General features: G+C 44.9%; 1 protein-coding gene across 29 annotated transcripts in view; it reads left to right on the top strand.

Annotated features, from left to right (window-relative positions):
* HUWE1 (HECT, UBA and WWE domain containing E3 ubiquitin protein ligase 1) overlaps positions 1-20,619 on the top strand; it is a 123,938-nt gene that overhangs the window by 30,005 nt on the left and 73,314 nt on the right. For 16 of the 29 annotated variants that reach the window (XM_083158913.1, XM_083158929.1, XM_083158921.1 and 13 more), the window contains exons 12-23: positions 4,467-4,585; positions 4,696-4,846; positions 6,977-7,104; positions 7,214-7,354; positions 10,117-10,222; positions 10,393-10,497; positions 10,588-10,689; positions 10,784-10,864; positions 10,972-11,138; positions 11,933-12,110; positions 12,649-12,767; positions 13,253-13,464. In XM_083158913.1, coding sequence (XP_083015039.1) covers positions 4,467-4,585; positions 4,696-4,846; positions 6,977-7,104; positions 7,214-7,354; positions 10,117-10,222; positions 10,393-10,497; positions 10,588-10,689; positions 10,784-10,864; positions 10,972-11,138; positions 11,933-12,110; positions 12,649-12,767; positions 13,253-13,464 — 1,609 coding nt within the window. The remainder of the gene's footprint in view (positions 1-4,466; positions 4,586-4,695; positions 4,847-6,976; positions 7,105-7,213; positions 7,355-10,116; positions 10,223-10,392; positions 10,498-10,587; positions 10,690-10,783; positions 10,865-10,971; positions 11,139-11,932; positions 12,111-12,648; positions 12,768-13,252; positions 13,465-20,619) is intronic. The other 13 variants (XM_083158937.1, XM_083158934.1, XM_083158936.1 and 10 more) reach the window with 6 other exon arrangements.

The following is a 20,619-nucleotide window of genomic DNA, read 5'->3' as shown; positions in this document are numbered from 1 at the left end:
AGGCTAGGAATATTTTAACACTTACCATTCCAAAATTGCAGTGGAACTAACCACTTTATATTTAGTGACTGCTCCGATGATCAAATATCCAATGTGTGGATTCTTTGGGAAACGTCAGGGGTCACAGGGCTTATGTGGTAGTGGAGTGGGAGAGCGCGCATTCCAGCACCCGAAAGGTTGCACTCCTCCTGCCTCCCAGGCAGACCAGGCAACTCCGTTTTTTCAGTGCTGGCAGAAGCCAACATGCACCTTAGAGAGGGGTCTGTTCTTATTTTTACATTGACTGTTCAGTGACAGAGCAGCAGCGCTGCTGCTCGATCACCTGGGCCTGGCGGCTGCAGCATTACACATCTGGGAGGCAGTGTAGCCCTCCCCGACTACAGCCGCAGCCGGGCACCAGGACACCGATTTAAGGTAACGCAATCACTGCTGGGAGTGCGCACGTGATGAGATATATTAGCGGCTGTAGCAGCCCGGCGCTGTGGACCGCCAGCTGCTCTAGCAAGTGGATTGCTGGTCTGCCACCCACTCCTGCTGGACCACCAGAGATGGTGTGTGTGGGCAGCAGAGCCAGGTGCTGCATGAGGTCACTTCCCTGGGGGCCATTTGCTAGAAGGGGGTGTGGGCTATCCTCACACAGCCACTCCCCTGGGGACAGTAGGTGGCACATCACGCACTGGTTCCCGCCACTGCCTACGTGTGGAGGGACACTGAGAGCTTATCAGCCACCCGGTGATCCACTCCTTTATTGCCAGTCCTCCCTGTACCTCTCCTCCAAGGACACCCGTTAGGGCTATGGATCATTAGGTCTACAAGAGAATGGTCGACAAGCATTGGGTCGACATGGGGTTTTTCACTGTATGACATGGAAACGAAGCATTGCATCCCCTCACATAGCAAGCTGCGCTTGCCATGCTTCGTGCCTGCAGAGAACCTGTTGCCTACTATTGAGATGATACATCAGGCTGCACTCTACTTAGGGGAGGTCATCAGACTTCTGGCTGGAATCCACAACAGACGTATGGGTTCGGGATGTGGTCTCCCGATGCTACTCCCTAACCTTTCAATGTTGTCCACCAAGCTCGTTCTTTTCCACATGTACTCCAAGGGACTTGGAAAAGCTCAGGGCTCTAGAACAAGCCATCCAGAAGCTCCTGCTGTCCGGCGTCATAGCTCTGGTCCCTTCGACTCAACGAGGCTCGGGATTCTATGCCAGCCTCTGTCCCATTCTCAACTTAAAAATGAAACAGTTCCAAATGGAGACATAGCGATCCATAGTACTGGCCTTCCAACAACTTACATGGCATCCCTGGACATCCAGGATGCATACCTGCATATCCCCATCAGGCCAGAACATAAATTGTTTTTTGCGGTTTGCACTAAAGGGCCGTCCTTTTCAATATCAAGCTTTGCCTTTTGAACTGTCAACCGTCCCTCGGGTGTTTACGAAGATCATGGCTGTGATGGGCAGTAGACTTCGCAATCACGGTGTCCGGATAATGCCGTATATGGACAACCTGTTGCTCCTGGCACAATCAGCAGAAGTTCTCCAATTCCAGCTGACCACAGTGGTGATAGTCCTGAAACGTCCCGGCTGGACCATCAATTGGCCGAAGTCGTCCATGATTCCCATACAGTTTATGATCCATCTGGGAGCCCAGTTGGATACAGTACATCAAAGAATCTACCTGCCAGAGGAATGCCGCCGAACGCTACAGTCCCGTATCCATCATTTCCTGTCCCTCATACGGATGTCCATTCATGTCTGCATGAGAGTCCTAGGTTCGATGGTATCGACTTTGGACATGACAGAATATGCCCAGTTCCATTCCCGTCCTCTGCAACGAGAGAACCTCAACAAGTGGTCGCATCCTACACCACCATCCGGTCGCCGCTAATAACCTTGTCATCGGCTGTATGTTTCTTCTCCTAGTGGCTTCTAGACCAGAACTGGGTTGGGGAGACCATTTTGGATCCACCAGTGGACCCTCTTTACCACGGATGTCAGCCTTCATAGGTGGGTGGCAATAACTTGCCAGAAATCGTTCCTTTGGAATGCTCAGGAAACCCGACTTTCGAACAATGTCCTCAGACTAAGGCCAGTATTCTGGGCCCTTTGCCTGGTGGAAACTTGGCTAAGGGGTCACCCCGCACAGGTCCAGTCCGACAATGCGATGACGGTGGCTTATATCAACCACCAGGGTGGCGCTCAGTCAGGCTGCCATTGCAGAGACATCCTGCATTTTCTAGTGGTCTGAGAAGATCCCTGCACTCTCAGCAATCTTTATGCCTCTAGTCCTCAATTGGGAAGCAGACTTCCTAAGCTGTCAGACTCTGGATGCTGGCGAATGTGCCCTCCATCTGGAGGTTTTCCAGATGCTGGTACAATGTTTGGGCAGACCCGAGGTGGACTTGATGACATCATGCCACAACCACAAGATCACCCTATACCGGGTCCAGGTCTCACGACCCATGGGCCTGCATGGTAGACTCCCTGTCAGCCCCATGGCTGTTTGCTTTAATGTATCTTTTCTTGAAGGTACAGGTTTCGGCTTTGTCCATCTTGTTCTGTAGGAAGTTGGCGTTGTTACCGGATGTCCACACTTTCATGCAGGGTGTTCTCCATAACCATCCTCACTTTGTTCTACCAGTTGCCCCGTGGGATCTTTCCCTGGAACTCGCGGCTCTTCAAGCCCCCTTTGAGCCCTTAACGTCAATAGATCTTTGTTGCCTCACCTAAAAGACAGTTTTCCTGTTGGCGATTTGCTTCAGCCAGGAGGGTGTCTGACTGGCCGGCCCTGTCCGTTAGGTCCCTGTTTGTGATCTTCCATTTTAATCAGGTGGTTCTACGAACCGTTCTTTCTCAACCTCCCCAAGGTGGTGTCCAGGTTTCATTTAAACCAGGAGATCATGGTACCTGCCTTTCGGGGGCCGGATGCTTCTCCTGAGCAGTCTTCTCTGGATGTGGCCTGTGCATTATGTAGTTATGTGCGCCGCACTAAGGCTCTCTGGAAATTGAACTCTCTCTTTGTTCTCTACGGGTTTCAACAGAGCGGGCCTGCTACTAAGCAAACGATTGCCCTCGTTCTGTCATCAAGCAGGCATCGGGCATGAGATGTGCTCTGCATCCTTCGGGGAATAGGCTGCTCTGCAGTAGCGGCAGGTGACCAGGAGATTTCAAAATTCCCATTCAAATGAATATATGGTTGCTGATTGGCTGAGAGCTGTCTTAGCCATTCAGCGGCCACCCACTCATTTGAATGGGAGTTTTGAAATCTTCTGCCTGCCACTACTTAATCTTCCATTAAAATCAATGAGTGGCCACTGCTTGGCTGAGTGCGCTTTCACAGCCAATCAGCAGCCGTCCATTCATTTTAACTCCATTTCAACGGCAGCTCCTCTGGGGGCACTTTTTACATGATATAAATAGCATGTAAATCACGTTTTCTTTTTTGCCTGCAATGGGCTTTTAATATTGGTGGTGTCCACATAATCATAGCCCATCTGTATATGTTCCCTGTGCACACCGACAGTTGGGATTCCGACAGTCATTAGCCCCATGTCGGAATCCCGACTGCACAGCGGGGGAATGCAACGAAGCCTCTTGCGGGCGTGCGCTTATTTTATTCTCCTCTATGGGGGTCATGGACCCCCACAAGGGAGAAGTTGGGGTAATGACTGTCGGTATCCCGACTGTATATTGAAAGGACATCTCATGCAATCTCTATTATACAGATGTAGTTGCGCTCATTGTTGGTGCGTCAAATGCCCAGTGCAACATCCTTGGCAATTGGCACAATCATGTTATCACGCGTTTCTAAATTTGTCCCACTGCTCATAGAAACATATTGAATGGCGAAAGCGTAGCGATTCTATGTCATGGATGCGACATTGGCGTGCCATACAAGCACAATGTGCGCAGCTGTATCTGTATAGAGGCCATCAAATGGTGTCAGTATGCTACTAACAGAGCGATCTCAGTCTTGTGAAAAATGTGAAACTTGTTTTGATAGCTGCTCTTGATAAAGATCTTCTTACTGGTTTGGACTTATAAATGGCCAAAACCTTCAGGTCATATACTGTAGAAAGTATTGTTTTATTTAGAATTCCCATGCCGGTCCATGGTTTCCCCAAATTCCATGCACAGAAACTAGGTAATGTCCCATTCCCTTGGCTTTGCCTTACTAACCAACATCTACACAGTATATAACTTTTTTTTTTTTTTGTAGCAGTACCCCACGGACTGCTTGGTTGCTTAGTAATTAGTATTGTTACCTCACGGCCCTGAGGCCGCAGGTTCGATTTCAACCATGGCCCTAATGGTGTGCGGTTTGTGTATTCTCCCCTTGATTGCGTGGGTTTCATTTTAACATTCCAAAGACATACTGGCAGGTTAACCTTTTGTGTGCAGCGTAATAGGTGTGCACTATATAAATAACTGACAAATAATCTGCCATACCTTTCAGCATTCTTTGTAATTGCAGTTTATTCTAATGCCTTGCAAGAGTCTGCAAACAGTATACTCTACAATGGATTGATAGAGGAATTAGTGGATGTCCTGCAGATTACGGATAAACAACTCATGGTAAGACTTTTTCAGTGACAAATGGCTCTTGCATGTAAGAGGAATGTTTTATCGCCATATAATAATTTGTAGAAGGCTCTCCTATGAATTCTTTATTATTATTTTTTTAGGATATCAAAGCAGCATCTCTGAGAACCTTGACTTCTATCGTTCACTTGGAAAGAACCCCCAAACTAAGCAGTATCATAGACTGCACTGGTACTGCCTCTTACCACGGCTTCCTGCCTGTTCTTGTCCGAAACTGTATACAAGCTATGATAGGTATGTGCAGACACTTCTCCTGTCCTTTTTTGTAAGCTTTATACTGTATATGGTAAACTATGCCTTTTAAAGTCGTTTTAGCTAATTTAGTGTTAACACTCAGCTTACATCATGTTCTGGCCTACCCATGGTGAACAATGACCTCATTTGAGACTCACTACGTTCTAAGCTGCTGCTTTATGGTCAGCTAGCGGGAGCAGACTTTGTAGACTTGCCCAAATATAAAATATTCAGATGTCAGATCTTTAATTTCCCTTAAATACGCTGTGGCCGCTATGAAGGTGTTCTGCAAAAGCATAAAAGCCAACATGGTTCTAAAATGTGCTGTTTTAACGGGCCTGTGGGTTCCCGCCGCAGCGTGAATAGATACTGTGTGTATTTGCACTGCATCTATTGACGTTGACCACAAAGCTTGGGGGAAGCTCATCCCCTCTGTAGATGCCGGTCACACCCCCCAACAGTGAAGTAGGCCACCTGTCCACATTAGTGACATGGGCGGCCCAGTCTCGTCCACATTAGTGACGTCTGCGGGCCCTCTCTCCCCCTCCACCCTGCCGTGATCTTGGAGGGATCACTGTTCAGGGGATAAAAAGAAAAAAAAAGTGCTAGCAGGGGTAACAGTTATTTATCTGATACCACTAGACCACCAGGGTGCATCATATTGGCAGCAGGTCCCTGGGAGTGGCCAGATGGCAGCAGAGCCTTCCCGTTCTTTCTCTCACTTAACCCCTTTGCTGGTTCCTGCTGTGGGATCCTGCCGAAGGATTGTCTTTCCTTCCTGTCCCCAATGCCTGTCAGCTATTTTACTTTTCTTACCTACACAGAGAGGTTGTACTGCTTCCCCTATACGTAACTTTTGTGGTACCAGGTTATATTTAGATAGTCTACTTTTTATGTGTTTTACTTTAGTCATGTCAACTTTTGACTGTCGACTACATGGTGTCGACCATGTTTATCAGCCATTTGGATATTTGAAGCATTAAACTGTATGTGTTGCGCTTGTGTTAATATCTCCTTACTCATATGCTTTGTTTTTCATGCTGTCAGGTTATCTGTACTTTCCCATAGCAATTTCTGCCACTTAGGCACTTAGAAATTGCTGCTGCTCTTATCGGTTACTATCTGGTTATAGTTATACATTACTTATATGTTTTCTAACACTACTGCCTACATACTTTGTTCAGCAGTAAATAGTTGATATTTTTTCCACTGTGCCTACTTGTTAGTTTTAGTTACTATACTGTTCTCCTCTGAAAGCATTTGTGTTTCTAGACCACTTCTGTTTGTGGTTCCCCACACGTGCCACTTTGTTTATTTAGGGCAGGGGTCCGCAAACTATTTTGCTCTGGGACCCCATTAAACAATAAAAATAATTACAGGACCCCAGCAAGTGACTGCAGAAGGTCATCACATCACATGTGTAGTCACCAGACAGCACATACCTGGCAGCATTGTGGAGGCACAAACTGATGTGAGGAGTCTAAAATAACAGACGATTCAACAGATTTTTCAGACTCCTTGAATCACTGACTGAGATTAGAGAAGTCCTCAGCCTGATGGTCAGCAACTTGGAGGCGCCACCCCATGCTGAGAAGTTTGGGACCCACTTTGGGGTCAGGACCCACAGTTTTAGAACCACTGATTTAGGGTGTGTTTGTATGCTTGTTCGTTTATAGAACTATTTTTTCAAAGACACCTATGCAAAGGCTTCTACCTACAAAGCCTGTAAAGAAAAATGTTCATGTGTGGCTCCGGGTCACACTGGCCTTTCTGATTGGTGTTCTGCAGAGGCAAGGGATGTTATTGAAAGTGTTCCATGTTGGAATTGCCAATTAATCTGCCAAAATTTCCCATCAGGGGAAATATCTGCACCCGCCTATTCAATGCTGTCATTAATGACAGCATTGAAGGTGGTCAGATTGGACTTTTTTTTTTAAAGTCTGATCTGTTTTGTCAGAAATGGCCATTGATTGTCGAATTCACTGACGATTTCAGGACTTCAGTACATTGAACACCAACAGTCGAATTACTGTCGGAAGCTGGGGGAAAAGGACTGGATCTAACTGTTGGTACGTTCCGAAACTCAGAATCCCAGATTGAATAACTACCTGTTTGTGCTTTTATCCTCAGACCCCACCATGGAGCCATACCCTCACCAGTTTGCAACGGCCCTCTTCTCGTTCTTATATCACCTTGCCAGTTATGATGCCGGTGGGGAGGCACTGGTTTCTTGTGGCATGATGGAAGCACTTTTAAAGGTATTTTTTTGTTTATTGCCATCTCATTCTCTCAAAGAAAAGTCCTTTTTTTTTCTGTACAGTTGGGCATTTGGTAAGCACTCTGAGCTTTCTCATTTCTTTTTCACAGGTGATCAAGTTTCTAGGCGATGAGCAGGACCAGATCACTTTTGTGACGCGCGCTGTAAGGGTTGTTGACCTCATTACAAATCTAGATATGGCTGCCTTTCAGTCACACAGTGGGCTGACCATATTCATTTACCGACTGGAGGTGAGCGACTAAGTGTTGATACATAAAACTTCCTCTTCACATTTAAAAAGTATAAAATCTCTCTACTCCGCTTTTTGTTGAAGCTATGTTGTGAATAAAGTAGTGTATTGAATGTGAGTGTTAAAAATATGGCTTCATTCAGTTGTTGGACACTATAGTATGTTTAGAAAGGAATTGATTAAGTGTTCTCTGGAGCTAGATAACACTTGAACCAATTTATTTCTAGGTACACAGGTTACAAGGTGTGACCATCAAAAGGGATCAAAGGCTTCAAAAAAACTTAAGTCAACCTTTTCCTTGTGTCGACCTAGTACATGCAGACCTTTTGTTGACCTTTTATACCACACTTCTCTACCAGTAAGAAAGCAAAAAGATGCCCTTTCTGAAATGCAAGTAAACTCAAAATAATGAGGTGACAGACTGAAGGCTAAGAAGATGACCTGACATGCAAAGGAAGAAACGGATTATAAAGGGTGATTTAAAAAAAGCTGTTTCTATAAATGAAAGAAGAAATTCAAATAGAGGAATAATAAGACTTAAGAGAGAAGGGAGATGTGGGTTGAGGGAGACCAGTATTAACTGCAGGTGAGGGGAAGGGGTCACAGTTATGTTGAAGGGTCATTAATAAAATTAAGTTGTATGAAATTATATTTATAGAGGAGACAGTCATAATAAAACTCTGAAAGTGGATAAATCAATGGGGCCAGATGGGATACCTCCAAGGAGCTTAAAGCATCAAAGAAATTATTCAACAAGTCATTCACTACAGGTGCAATTCCAGAGGACTGGAAAATGTAGTCCCACTACACAGAAGTGGAAGCAAGTAACTACAGACCAGTAAGCCTTACATCAGTAGTAGGCAAAGTGATGGAAACCTTGAACAGAGTTGTGAAATATCTTAAATCCAACAATTTGCAGGATCTGTCAGCTTGGATTTACTGGTGGGAGATCATCCTGAACAAACACTATTAAGCGTGCATCGTTTACAATATTGAGCATACATACTGATAGATTTTTTTTAAAAGATATCGCTTAGAAGGCCCAAAATTAGTAATATCTTTCAAAAGTTGCACTGGACAGAACATTGGGTCGATTTGGATGTCAAATAGCTGATTTGGCCTAATTTCTCAACCCGATCTGGTGAAATCGACCTAAATAGGATAAATATATAGGGGTCTTATATTGTAGTGAGAAACAAACTTGTACACCTGTGATCTAAGCAAAACTAAAGTACAATCAATCCAATGCAGTGGTGGCTAAACCGGGCCTTGATCCACCAACAGTCCATGTTTTTCAGGCCACCTGTCGATCTGTAGAATGTGACCGTTGAGAGGCATACACACGTTGTGATTTAGACTGTGGGCAGTATTCAATGCTCCCTATTCACTGTTTTGATTCTGGCGAATCAGGCTGTTTTCACTCCTTGTAGTAACTTTTTCACTGAAAATCTGATTCACCCTATTCAATGTTCACTGTTTGCCGAAAGCGAACAGTGAATGCTGGCCAGTTATCCGTTTCATGCTCGCTGCAATTCGCTGGTGTATTTCAATGGGGTTTTCGCTGAGATTCGCTGAGAGTATATTCAATGCTATATACAGGATTTGCTGCACATGCCGAAAAAAGGCATTAAATACTGCCCTATGTATCATTTCCCTTGAACTCACCGTAGGCCAGAACCACAGATATAGGTCAGTCTTCAATGGTGCTGATCACGATGTGTAGCAAATCCCATTTAGGATTCGCTGCACAGTCACAGGGTTCCGGAGGGCTTGAGCATTCACTGCCAAACCACCTTGTCACCCTATTCAACGCCACAGGGGCTCGCTGCCCCATATGGCTTTTTTTTTTTTTTTTTTAACCCCTGTGGCGAACACCGCAGGGAGCTGGCTGGCGGCGGCAGGCAGGGAGATGGAAGCGCTGTGGAGGGAGCCGCTGCATATGTAATGAGCAGTGTTAAGTGAATATCTTATGAGCGGCTCCCAGCCCCATGCTGGTGAATGTGTCAAATAAATTCAAAATTATATATTACACATGAATAAAAATAGCATGCCCCTTTACAGAATAAAATTACTGATTTTTTTTTTTTTATTAATCACCAAAAAAAACTTTTATTTTAAAAGCTCACATTCCAGTTCACCTTAAAAAGATGTAGAATGCAAAATGGTGAATCACGGCGAAAATTCTACTGAAAACAGTTCTCCATCCTAGCATTGAATACACTCTGAGAATCCCAGTGAAAACCCAATTGAGAACTGGCCGGAATTCACTGTTCGCTTTTGGCAAACAGTGAACATTGAATAGGGTGAATCAGATTTTCAGTAAAAAAGATTCACCGCAAGGAGTGAAAACAACCCGATTCTCCGAAAAAAAAAAACAGTGAATCGGAAGCATTGAATACTGCCCATTGACTCTGCACCTTTTTGACACTGTTCGATTTTAACTATTTTGTTTCATAGTTTGTACATTTTCTAGTCAAAATTGTGCAGCCTTCCTTTTTTTACTTTTCTTACCAACCCTGCGTGGCGGTGCATCGCAAGCTGTACACACACAATGCGATATGAATAGTTTTCAACCGATACGGACATTAGTAAATGACAACACCTGGGCTACAGCTAGGTGATCTGGAAAACCTGAAATGTTGGAAGATCTTGCCCCAGGCAGGGTTTACTCGATAAAAGAAGTCCCAGCATACAAACCCAACCACCCATGCGCAATACAAAGTACTATTTAAGACTCCTGAATGTTCTCTGCTTTCTCCTCAGCATGAAGTTGATTTGTGCAGGAAAGAGTGTCCATTTGTTATTAAACCAAAAATCCAACGCCCAAGCACTGTTCAGGAGGGAGAAGAGATGGAAACAGACATGGAAGGTAGTAAAAAAAAAATATCAAAATAAAAGTTTGTGCAAATTAACTTTGAGTTTTAACCCAACTCACTATATTAACTGTTTTATTACTTTATGCCTTTATTACATTTAATTTTTTTAAATGTTAATTTAAGATTAAAGTTTGTAGTAGTAACTTTTTTTTTTTTGTTCTAGTTTCTGATGTGGCCATGGAAAGCAGCCCCGGTCCCTCCACGTCTATGGAACACCGGCCTGTGTCAACAAGCAGCAGTGCTGGGAATCTAGTAATGCCACGCTCTGGTAAATTATCAGGTTTCCTTTTATTGTGTGGAATTAAAGCTGAAACTTTTTATTGCATACAGTTATAATATTAAAGCCTTTTCTTTCCAGGAGTGCAGTGCATTCCACAAAGAGCCGCCTTGCTGAAATCTATGCTCAATTTTTTGAAGAAAGCAATTCAGGATCCGGCTTTCTCAGATGGAATTCGTCATGGTAAAGTTGTTAGAGGTCGATAAGGGCAAGCCTGTGTAAAGAGGGGGAAAATAACTGAAAACATTTAAACATCAACTTTTTTCTTTTTGTTAAGTGATGGACGGAACTCTTCCCACATCCCTGAAACACATAATCAGTAATGCAGAATACTACGGACCTTCTCTCTTCTTGCTGGGTAAGCCCATTCATCAGTAATGTCCGTAAAGATTGACCTTTTTATATGGGCTACTTAGTCCGCATGATTGGAATATTCAGCGACCTGCTTCTGTTTCCACATTGCAGCTACTGAAGTGGTTACGGTCTTCGTGTTTCAAGAGCCTTCGCTGCTGTCTTCTCTCCAGGACAATGGTCTTACGGATGTAATGTTGCACGCTCTCCTTATCAAAGATGTAAGGGATGCCACTTTCTCTGCTTCTCTCTGTCTGGCCACATTATCTGATACAATCTTGGTAAACTTATTTTTACGTTCTTCGTAGCACTCCCCGTGATATTCCAATATGTGGGTTTTAGGTATATAGCTAGTAATGCAGTAAATGATTGTACCAATATGATGTCATGAGGACATAGGGAATGGTTAAATGAATGTATGGCTTAATCTACTATTAATACTGCTATGAGTAGAGTTGACATAGTAAACTGTTTGGGGCTTATTATCTAAGATGGGAATGCTTTTGAAGACGCTATGGGCAACCAATCAGATTTTATGATCTTCTAGAAGGTACTAAAGTAGATTCTGGTTGGTTGCCATCTACAATCGAACATCTATTTTGATAAACCCCTTAAGGTGCGTACACACTGGCCAATATATTGACTGTTTGACAGGTTGCCTGATATGCCGGATATATCATATCTAAAGACATATTGGCGCATCTTGTTCTGTGTACGCGCGACCCGCCAACCGCCCGTACAAACACGCCGGGAGCTGCCGGTGTTTGACCGCTCCGTGGGCATGCACCTGCCCATTTGTGAATTCAGCCCTGGCTGATCGGGTGGTGTATGTTGATCCTTTTGTAGATATAGCTCCCTATCGATTGATCTGCAGATATAAATTTATTAGCGTGTACCCAGTTTTAGAGCTGTTAACTTATAAGCAATAAGCATATTAAAGGCCAATTGAGAGGTTAGCTAGTTTGCATTAGGATGGTTGTGTTGCAATTGTTTCCCCTTTTTAGTCGTGCAGTGAAAGCCATCGTACGGTTTGTGTATGAAAATTTTGTTTTGACACTTAAATGTTTTCTTTTAGGTACCTGCTACCCGGGAAGTTCTGGGCTCCCTTCCCAATGTTTTCAGTGCACTTTGTCTGAATGCCCGTGGTTTGCAGTCCTTTGTGCAGTGCCAACCTTTTGAGAGACTTTTTAAAGTGTTGTTATCACCAGACTACCTTCCTGCAATGAGGCGGCGGCGTAGCTCGGATCCTTTAGGTAAGTAACAAGTGCTCACTGAGCCGTATGTTCTCAGAATACCAGTATAGGGAATGACTGCACTGAAGTGACAACAGCTGGCAAACACTACTGCGTAATATAGAAATGTAAAGGTCCCAGTTTGACCATTCGTGTACCTTACTAGTGGGAAGTGGTAAAGGACTTGATATTTGACTTGTGAAGTTTTCTGTTGTTGAGATGGCTTTTTATTTGCCCTTGACTGATGGTCTTTAAATTAACAGTTTTCCTACAGACAGGTTAACAGTATAAAACGCTGCACAGAAATGTGAGCTTTCCCAGCGTCCGATTTGTTAAACCCTGTACGATTAATGATTCTTTCCATCTAGCAGTGCCAGCAGTTTGCCTTTTCTTTTAGCTTTCCATGGCTTAATCCATAACCAGAATGATCTGTCCATGGCACTTCCCCAAATTCTCTAAACCACCTCTAACCCCTGCTGAAGAGACCTGTAGTGCAGCCTAGAAATAGCTCTCTTCAGGTCTCTAGCTAAGGGATTAAGAGGCCCATGGTCTCTTCCAGCTTTGACCTCTCTCCGGTCTCCTGCAGGCGATACAGCCTCTAACCTGGGCAGTGCTGTTGATGAACTGATGAGGCACCAGCCCACGTTAAAAACCGATGCCACCACTGCTATTATTAAGGTAAGACTTGTCTTGTTTCTGTGTCCTCCTTCAGTATTATTAACATGAGTTTTATAAATAGACCAACTTCAGAACACAATGTAATCTGTCAGACTTCTGTTCAAAAAGATAGCACCCTTTATTACTTTGAGTTACTTGCTAACCAGGCCTGGCCAACCTGTGGCTCTCCAGCTGTTGTGAAACTGCTCATCCCAGCATGCCTTGCCACAGGTTTAGCATTCCCTTATAGAAAAACTATGGTAGTGTATGTTGGGACTTGTAGTTTCACAACAGCCGGAAGGCCACAGATTGGCCAGGCCAGTAAGCTTTCAGAGTCGCTTGGTAATTTGTTAATAATTTGTTAATAAGAGTCAGATTCTTGCGTTTTTACATTTCTATTACAATTATGACTATTGGGATATTAGGTTTTTTTTTTACGTGTAATGGTTGTAATGTAGATGAGTTGTGAAATGTGCATTTATGATTTTTTATTTTTTTCCCCTTAGCTTTTAGAAGAAATATGCAATCTTGGTAGGGACCCAAAATATATATGTCAAAAGCCATCAATACAAAAGGCTGACGGAACAGCCGTCGCTCCTCCACCACGCTCTAACCATGCTGCGGAGGAGGCTTCCAGTGAGGATGAGGAGGAAGAGGAGGTACAAGCTATGCAGAGCTTCAGCACGACTCAGCAGAGTGAAGTTGAACCAAGTCCACTGTAAGTGTGCCATTCTGGCTTTGTACGTAATCTGTATAGTATAACCATCCTTCTTATTGGGAATCTCTGTTAGTTTTACAACCCTATAGGGATAGAATTGGCAGAAGCAGCAGCAAAGGTTGGAACTAAAAGGAAGGTGTGTTTAGTGCAGGCATGTGCATACTATGGTCCTCCAGCTGTTGTGAAACCACAAGTCCCATCATGCCTTGCCACAGTTTTGCTATTGGGGAATGCTAAAACTATGGCAAGGCATGCTGGGATGTGTAGTTTCCCAATAGCTGGAGGGCCTTAGTATGGACATGCCTGGTGTAGTGGCTTTAGAATTTTTTATTTTATATGGTGCCGCGAATGTTCTATATTTTATTTTCAGGTATATGCAAAATACTTATCCCAAACTGATTTTGGAGGGTAGGAAGTAACGATTTAATTGTGGAAAATATAACCACTTTCCCGTATGCAACAGATTGCTGTATGAACTTTGGTACAGGCATGGTCAAACTGTGGCTCTTCAGATCCTACACATCCCAGCATGCTTTGCCACAGATTTAGCATTCCCTAATATCAAAACTGTGACAAAACATGCTGTGACTTGTAGTTTCACAACAGCTAAAGAGGTTGGCCAGGCCTGTTCTAGTGGCGGTTAGCATTTGCCTCTCCTTCAGCTTGTGCAGTGTCCTCAGCAGAGTTTGGCAGTGTGTTCATGCTTCTCAGTGAGGCTAACATGTTCCATACAAGTCATGATAGTTCAACCCATATAGGAATGGTATGTAGGCAGAGAGACTTATGTTAGTAGCTGTTATTTCCAAGTAACAAACATGGATTTAGGGTTTCATCCTCATTCTGTGCAGGTCACTGTGTAAAGGTGCCCATACACGGTGCGATACGATTTATTAAAAAACACACTGGAAAAATCTCACGGTGTATGGGCATCTATACTTTGACTTAACTTGATGTGACACTTTGGGAAGTTGTTCCCATTGAGCTGCTCTGCTTGAACTGTCGATATATGTAGTCTTGTTGGAATGGTGGTCATAATTTCACATCCGCAGTGCACCTATTAACTGTTAGGCCACACAGTCCTTACTGGGTGCTTTTTTTTTTTTTTTTTTTGGTAGCCTGTAGTAACAGTGGGTAATATAATGTATCTGTTATTCTGCACAGCAGTGTACCGCTCAAAACAGTTAAGTGGCTGTAGCACAATAACTTAGAGGTTGCCGACTCTGGGTTCCATTGCCCAGCATGTTCTAGTCCAGACAGAGGATCATCTTTCTAGAACAGTGATGGGGAACCGTTGAACGTCACATCCCAGCATGCTCTGCTACAGTTCTTGCTGTTTGGTCAGGCTAAAACTGTTGCACGGCATGCTGGGATGTATAGTTTAACAGCAGGTGGCGGAACAAAGGTTCCCCAAACCAATTCTAGAAGATAAAGGCCCACTGTTCATGCACATTTTAACCCTGTTGATCAGTGTCCACCTATTGAACTGAGTTAGCACCCTTCAGCACTGTTTCTGGGCTCTTTGACTCCTGAGATCTATTAAATGCTGAAACATGAGTTTCAATTCCTTGGATTCAGCACGTTCATTCCTACAAGTCTGAGGACATGCTATAAAGATCTAATTGGACAAGCAATGATCCCAAAATCAACAGTACAGAACCAGGACTGTTTGAGTTATCTCTCACTTACCCTCTGATAACGCTTTTTGAGGGTTAAAAGCAGCAGCAGGCCGGCACTTGTGTTCTACTGCTCTGTACCCACAGTTACCAGAACGCAGGTGTTCATACGTTAGTACTATTGGGATCCAAATGATACATTTTTGGTGTTAATCTATGTGCATGTCTACCTTTTGCTGTTGACCTATTGACTTTCGACAGACACGGCCTATACTATGATCTACACATGTACTATTATCAGTAAGGGCATCTTGCAGCTTTTCTAGCTAATTTTAATTATTTTTCTGCAACATGCATTACAGTGATTAACCAATGGGAGATCATGCATTGCTACATGGCAGCTACTAGAGAATCTTCCATTATGTTATTGCGCTGGCTGCTGTGTTATATGTACAAGATTGGTTCATGTTGTGTGTTCAATACATAGCAGATTGCCACTGTTACATATTACACTCTGCGTATTTACAGCTGTTACAATATTCTTATGTCACGGGTTTATTATCTGCAGGAAGTGTTAGCTGCAGGCTTGGCTGACTTTGTCTGCACTCCAGGGTGCATCATGCAATAGGTCACAGTCTAGTGAGTTATAACAACTTTTTGACCATTGGTCATAATCGGGCTATCAAATGAAAGCCCTTTTTTCGGGCGTTCAAAATCCCGACGCCGGAATCCCGACCGCCGAAATCCCGCTTTCACCGGCCACTACCTGGCACTCGGATGGAGCCGCAGCTGGGACAGAGAGGAGGGAATAAGCAGGTCTCCGTTCACGGAGGCCCAATAATGCGTCTCACACCGGTGCTTGAGGCAGCACCAGCAGGCCTGGCGGTGGCACTCAGTCTTTTCTGAGAATTCACTAGGGCGTTTTCAGGCCGCTTACAGAGCCATTATAGAGTGTCCCAGGAGGGTGCGGTTGTTGGGTGCCTCTCTTTAGGTGAAGAAGTATCTGTACTTTGCACTTATGTTATTATTTTTCTTATATCCATGTATACTATGCCTAAATGTATTAATAGTTAGGGCGTGGCCTAGCGGACTAGGTGAAGGACGTGCTTGCTGGCTCTCCCGCCCGAAATCCTTCTAAATATCCTTTTAGGGCTTCATTATCGCCCACAACAGGCATTTTGGAACTGGGAAACGCCTCCTTAATTACCTGTGGCGACCTGGTGCAGTTCTTCTTCGGCTGCTTTGTGCCCAGGGCCCGGCGCTTTCTACGGTGGGGCCCGCCGGTGTGGAGATCCGGACTGGGCTGCTCTCCTGATGGCCGCTGTGCTCTCTTCGCGGTCCCTGGGGGTTCTGCTGACATTTATTCTGGTCTGCGCTGCAGTGTGAGACGCTACATGGCCATCTTGGACCATCCTGTTTGGCAGCTGCAGCGTGGTGACTGCGACACCGGGACCTGCTTCTTCCTGCAGTATACGACTATCTGACACACACTAACTCAGTGACTAGATAGAAATACTGTTTTAAATGTTTGCAGAAGCTTCCTAGGTTGGTTGTTTTTCTAAACATAGCCTGTTTACTTATGGTGCCCACACACCGAGCTATTATGCTCCCACGTACATCATAACGCAAGGTACAAAAAGTATGCAGCACATACTTTTTAGACTAAATCACATTGCATCCAGATTTAAATGCACGCTGCTTTAGCATATCGCATCCATTTTGAACTAGCTGCGATGCGCTTCTCTGTTCATTTAACGTTGAAGCTCACTGTGTCTGTCACAGCCACACAGCAGTACCAGCAGCTTTTTTCTGTGTGCTATCAGTACATTGCTTTACTATAGCTCCAGTTTCTGTTTCTCTCCCTCTGTGCATTTGTGTGCAGATTGTTACAGATTACTGTATTTATATTGTAACCGTGTTTATTAGCCAATTCCTGAAGGAAGGAATTGCACTGCACGCTTATACTTACACTACATGCAAGATAAACTTTTCATATTTGGCACAGGATCATACAGCTCTCTGTGAAAGCTGCACTGCGGGGGCTTCCAGTGTGTCAGCTGCTAGTGAGGAGGCCTCCCGTGTATCGGATTGGGTCTCCTTTTTATCTTCAATCGTGAGAGAGCTAGCTTCTCAGTTTGCTGTCTCATGCCCCTGTCCTCCCTACATGACAGGTGCCGCAGGTAGCTCAGGCACTACAGCCCATGACAGAGCCTGGCTACAGGGATTAACCCAGTCAGCACAGGGTCTAGTGCAGTGGTAGCCAACCCTAGCCCTCGAGAGCTACCAACAGTTCACATTTTCCAGACAACCTAGCTGCTGCACAGCTGCACTCATTAATCACTGACACATTTTAAAAGATCCACAGATGGAGCTAATTATCTCACTTGTGATTCTGTGAGGAGACCTGCAAAACATGCACTGTTGGTAGCTCTCGAGGACTAGGGTTGGCTACCCCAGGTCTAGTGCATTTGTCGGCCTCCTTGCAACAGATTGGACATCTACCCATCGTAAGACGGGAGTCTTTCCTATCTTCACAAATCAAGGAATCCTCAGCTGAATGAACTGTTTGTCTTAGGCCCAGGAGGATGACACGTCCACTATCTTAGAATGTCATATGACAGAAGCTAGAGTGAATGCTCTTATTAAATCCATATGCTCAATGCTGCAGGTTAAGGATGCAGACAATTCGCCTTCCTCAGAGGTTCCACATTTTTAAATGCAAAAAAAGGACCCTGTAGTAGTGTTTACCCCATCTCCTCATTTGATCTGCTTTGAGAGGCATGGAAACACCCAAATCAGAAGTTTGTTTGCCAAATATATTACTTCCTTCTATCCTCTTGAAGAGAATAGCAAAGCATGGGAATTTCCTCCACCTGTGGACGCCCATATAGCTAGGTTGGTCAAGTCCACCACCCTGCCTATTCCAGATGTTACCTCCCTTAAAGGCCTGGTGGATAAGAAATGAACAGTTCCTGAAGTCCATCTTTGCTAATGCTGAGTCGGCTATCAGGCCAGCTTATGTGGCAGCATGGATCTCTTTGGCGATAGTCTCCTGGGATGACACCCTCCTGGAAGATTTGCAATCGGGGGCCCGTCTCTTTAATATTGTGTCCTTGATGGACAATATCAGGAAGTCCAGTACATACCTCAGCAAGGCGTCTGTGGACACGGGGGTGTTTGCCTGTAAGGTATTGGCTTTCTCAGTGGCAGTGTGCAGAGCCTTTTGGCTTCTCTCTTGGAAGGCTGATCGTGAATTTAAATGGGCCTTAGAGTCTCCGTTCTAGTGAGCTATATATTCATCCCAGAGCTTGAAAAAATAGTGGCAATAATTGCAGACTCCAAGACTGCCTTCTTGCCGTCGGGGACTACAAGGGCTAGGCAACAATCCTTTCACCCTTAGGGCAAAGCTGGAGATCAGGCATTCCAGAGATTTCAGTCCTCCTTCCCAAAAACAAACCCAGACAGTTTTGGTCAGGAAAACACCAAGCTCCAGAACAGACAGACCTGATGTCAGGTCTTCCTGGGGAACTTCCCAGAGTAGGCGGTCATCTAGTGGGTGTTTGAAATTGTCTCACAGGGGAATGCCCTCTCCTTTTGGAGGCGTCCCCCGGTGCAATTGTTCACCACAGAGCTGCCAGTGGATGCCATCAAGCCCTGTTGAACATAGTTGCCAGATTCTTCCTACAAGAGGACTAGAGGTTGGAACTTTGACAAACCATTTAGTGCTTCCTCAAACACTGTAGTCTCCTTTCATCTCTGTATGTGGGTTTTGGGGGAACTAGTGTCCTCATTTGAGGTGGTGGATTTGAGACCGTTCCATTCCAGACAGCTGCACTTGGAGCTACTACACCAGTGGTATCTCTTGCACCTCCACCTTCAGTCTCAGTCACTTTGTCCCACAAGGTTTGGCTCTCCATCCTATGGTGGCTCCAGCTGTCCCACAAAAGAATGGTTTGCTTTTTTGGGTACTGTTGACAATGGATGTCAGCCTTCGGGTCTGGAGAGTGGTTGATGGTTGGACGGCTCTGGAATCCCATCTGTTTATCAATGCTCTCAAACTAAGGGTTATCTTCTGAGCTCTCTGCCGAATGGGAACGATGCACAATGGGCGGCTGGTAAAGGTTCAGCAGGGCAATGAGACCGGAGTCGAATATATTAACAACCAGGGCGGCACAAAAAGCTGTGCCACCATGAAAGAGGTATCTGCAATTCTTAAATATGTGTGGACCAGTTTCTGACGTCTGACTACAAACTATTTCCCAGGAATCTTGAACTGGGAAGTAGACTTTCTAAGTCGACAGGACGTACATGGGGGGGGTTCTTCATCAAGATGTCTTTAGTCTTCTAGTCCATTAGTGGGGCAGACCCCAGGTGGCCTCCAGACACAACGACAAGTTGCCCCTGTACAGGGCAAGGACTCTGGATCCAGCAGCGTGTCTCGTAGACACCCTGACCACCCCTTGGCCGTTTCAGAGGTTGCATGTCCATCGCAGGTTGAAATGGGAGCCAGTGCTTGCAATCATCATTGGCCCAGGATGGCCTTGTAGGTGGATCTCACCAGGATGTCTGTAGTGCCATCCTGGTGGCTGTCTCTCTCAGGCCAGACCTCCTGTTGCATGGTCCTTGTCATCACCCAGATCACCTCAATCTCAATTTGATGGGGTGGCTATTGAGAGGTCGGTCTTTAGATCCAGAGGTTTCTCCTTCCAGAGTCATTCGGATCATGTTGGCTGCTCTGGGATTTATCACAATTTGGCACAAATATTTCCAGTGGTGTGCATTACACCGCTATGATTCAAAGGTGTACCGCTTCTCGACAGTGCTGGTTTTTTTGCAAAAGGGGTTAGGCTTGGGCATACATCGCGCCTCCCTGGAAGTGCAGGTCTCGGCCTTCTCTGTTTTTCAGAGGCGTGTTGCAGCTTTTACCACAATATGCTCCTTTTTTGCAGGGAGTGTTACATCTACAAACAGTTATTCCTCTGGTGCAGCCTTGGACATGCCCCTGGTACTGCAAAAGCTAAAGGGTGCTCCCTTTTCAACCCTTGGAATTAGTTGATCGGTACTTATGTAATATCTGGGCTCCCATTTTTCTTATGAGACTGCGTCCCCTTGCGGGGCTCGCTGCGCTCGCCACGCTTCGGGCACGGTGGCTCGCTGCGCTCGCCACACTATATAAAATCAACTCCATGCGTAGTTGGATAATAGGGGTATGAAAAAATGGGGTGCATTTAACATGGGAGCCCAGATAATACATAAGTACCAGTTGATCTTCCTTGACTCACTTGGAAAACTTTTTTTGGTGTCTTAAGTGCAGTTTGGGAGCGTTCCCACCCATAGCGGGTTTGCTCTGGAATGTTATCCACCATAGGCTGAAAAGAAAAAAGGCGATTTTTAGTCTTACCTGTAAAATCCTATTTTTTGAAGCCATAGTAGATGTTGAGTGCCCTCCCTAATGTTTCTTAGGGTTGGCTAGGAACTATGTGATACGAGTGTGGTGCTTGTGCTGAATGTGTTTCTCTACTCTTGTCCACCTATTACTCTT

This window comes from Crinia signifera, chromosome 9 (assembly GCF_055691185.1).
Source record: "Crinia signifera chromosome 9, ASM5569118v1, whole genome shotgun sequence".
NCBI lineage: Eukaryota > Metazoa > Chordata > Amphibia > Anura > Myobatrachidae > Crinia > Crinia signifera.
Note: the sequence above shows the minus strand (reverse complement) of the source record. Positions and strands in the feature narration are given on the sequence as shown.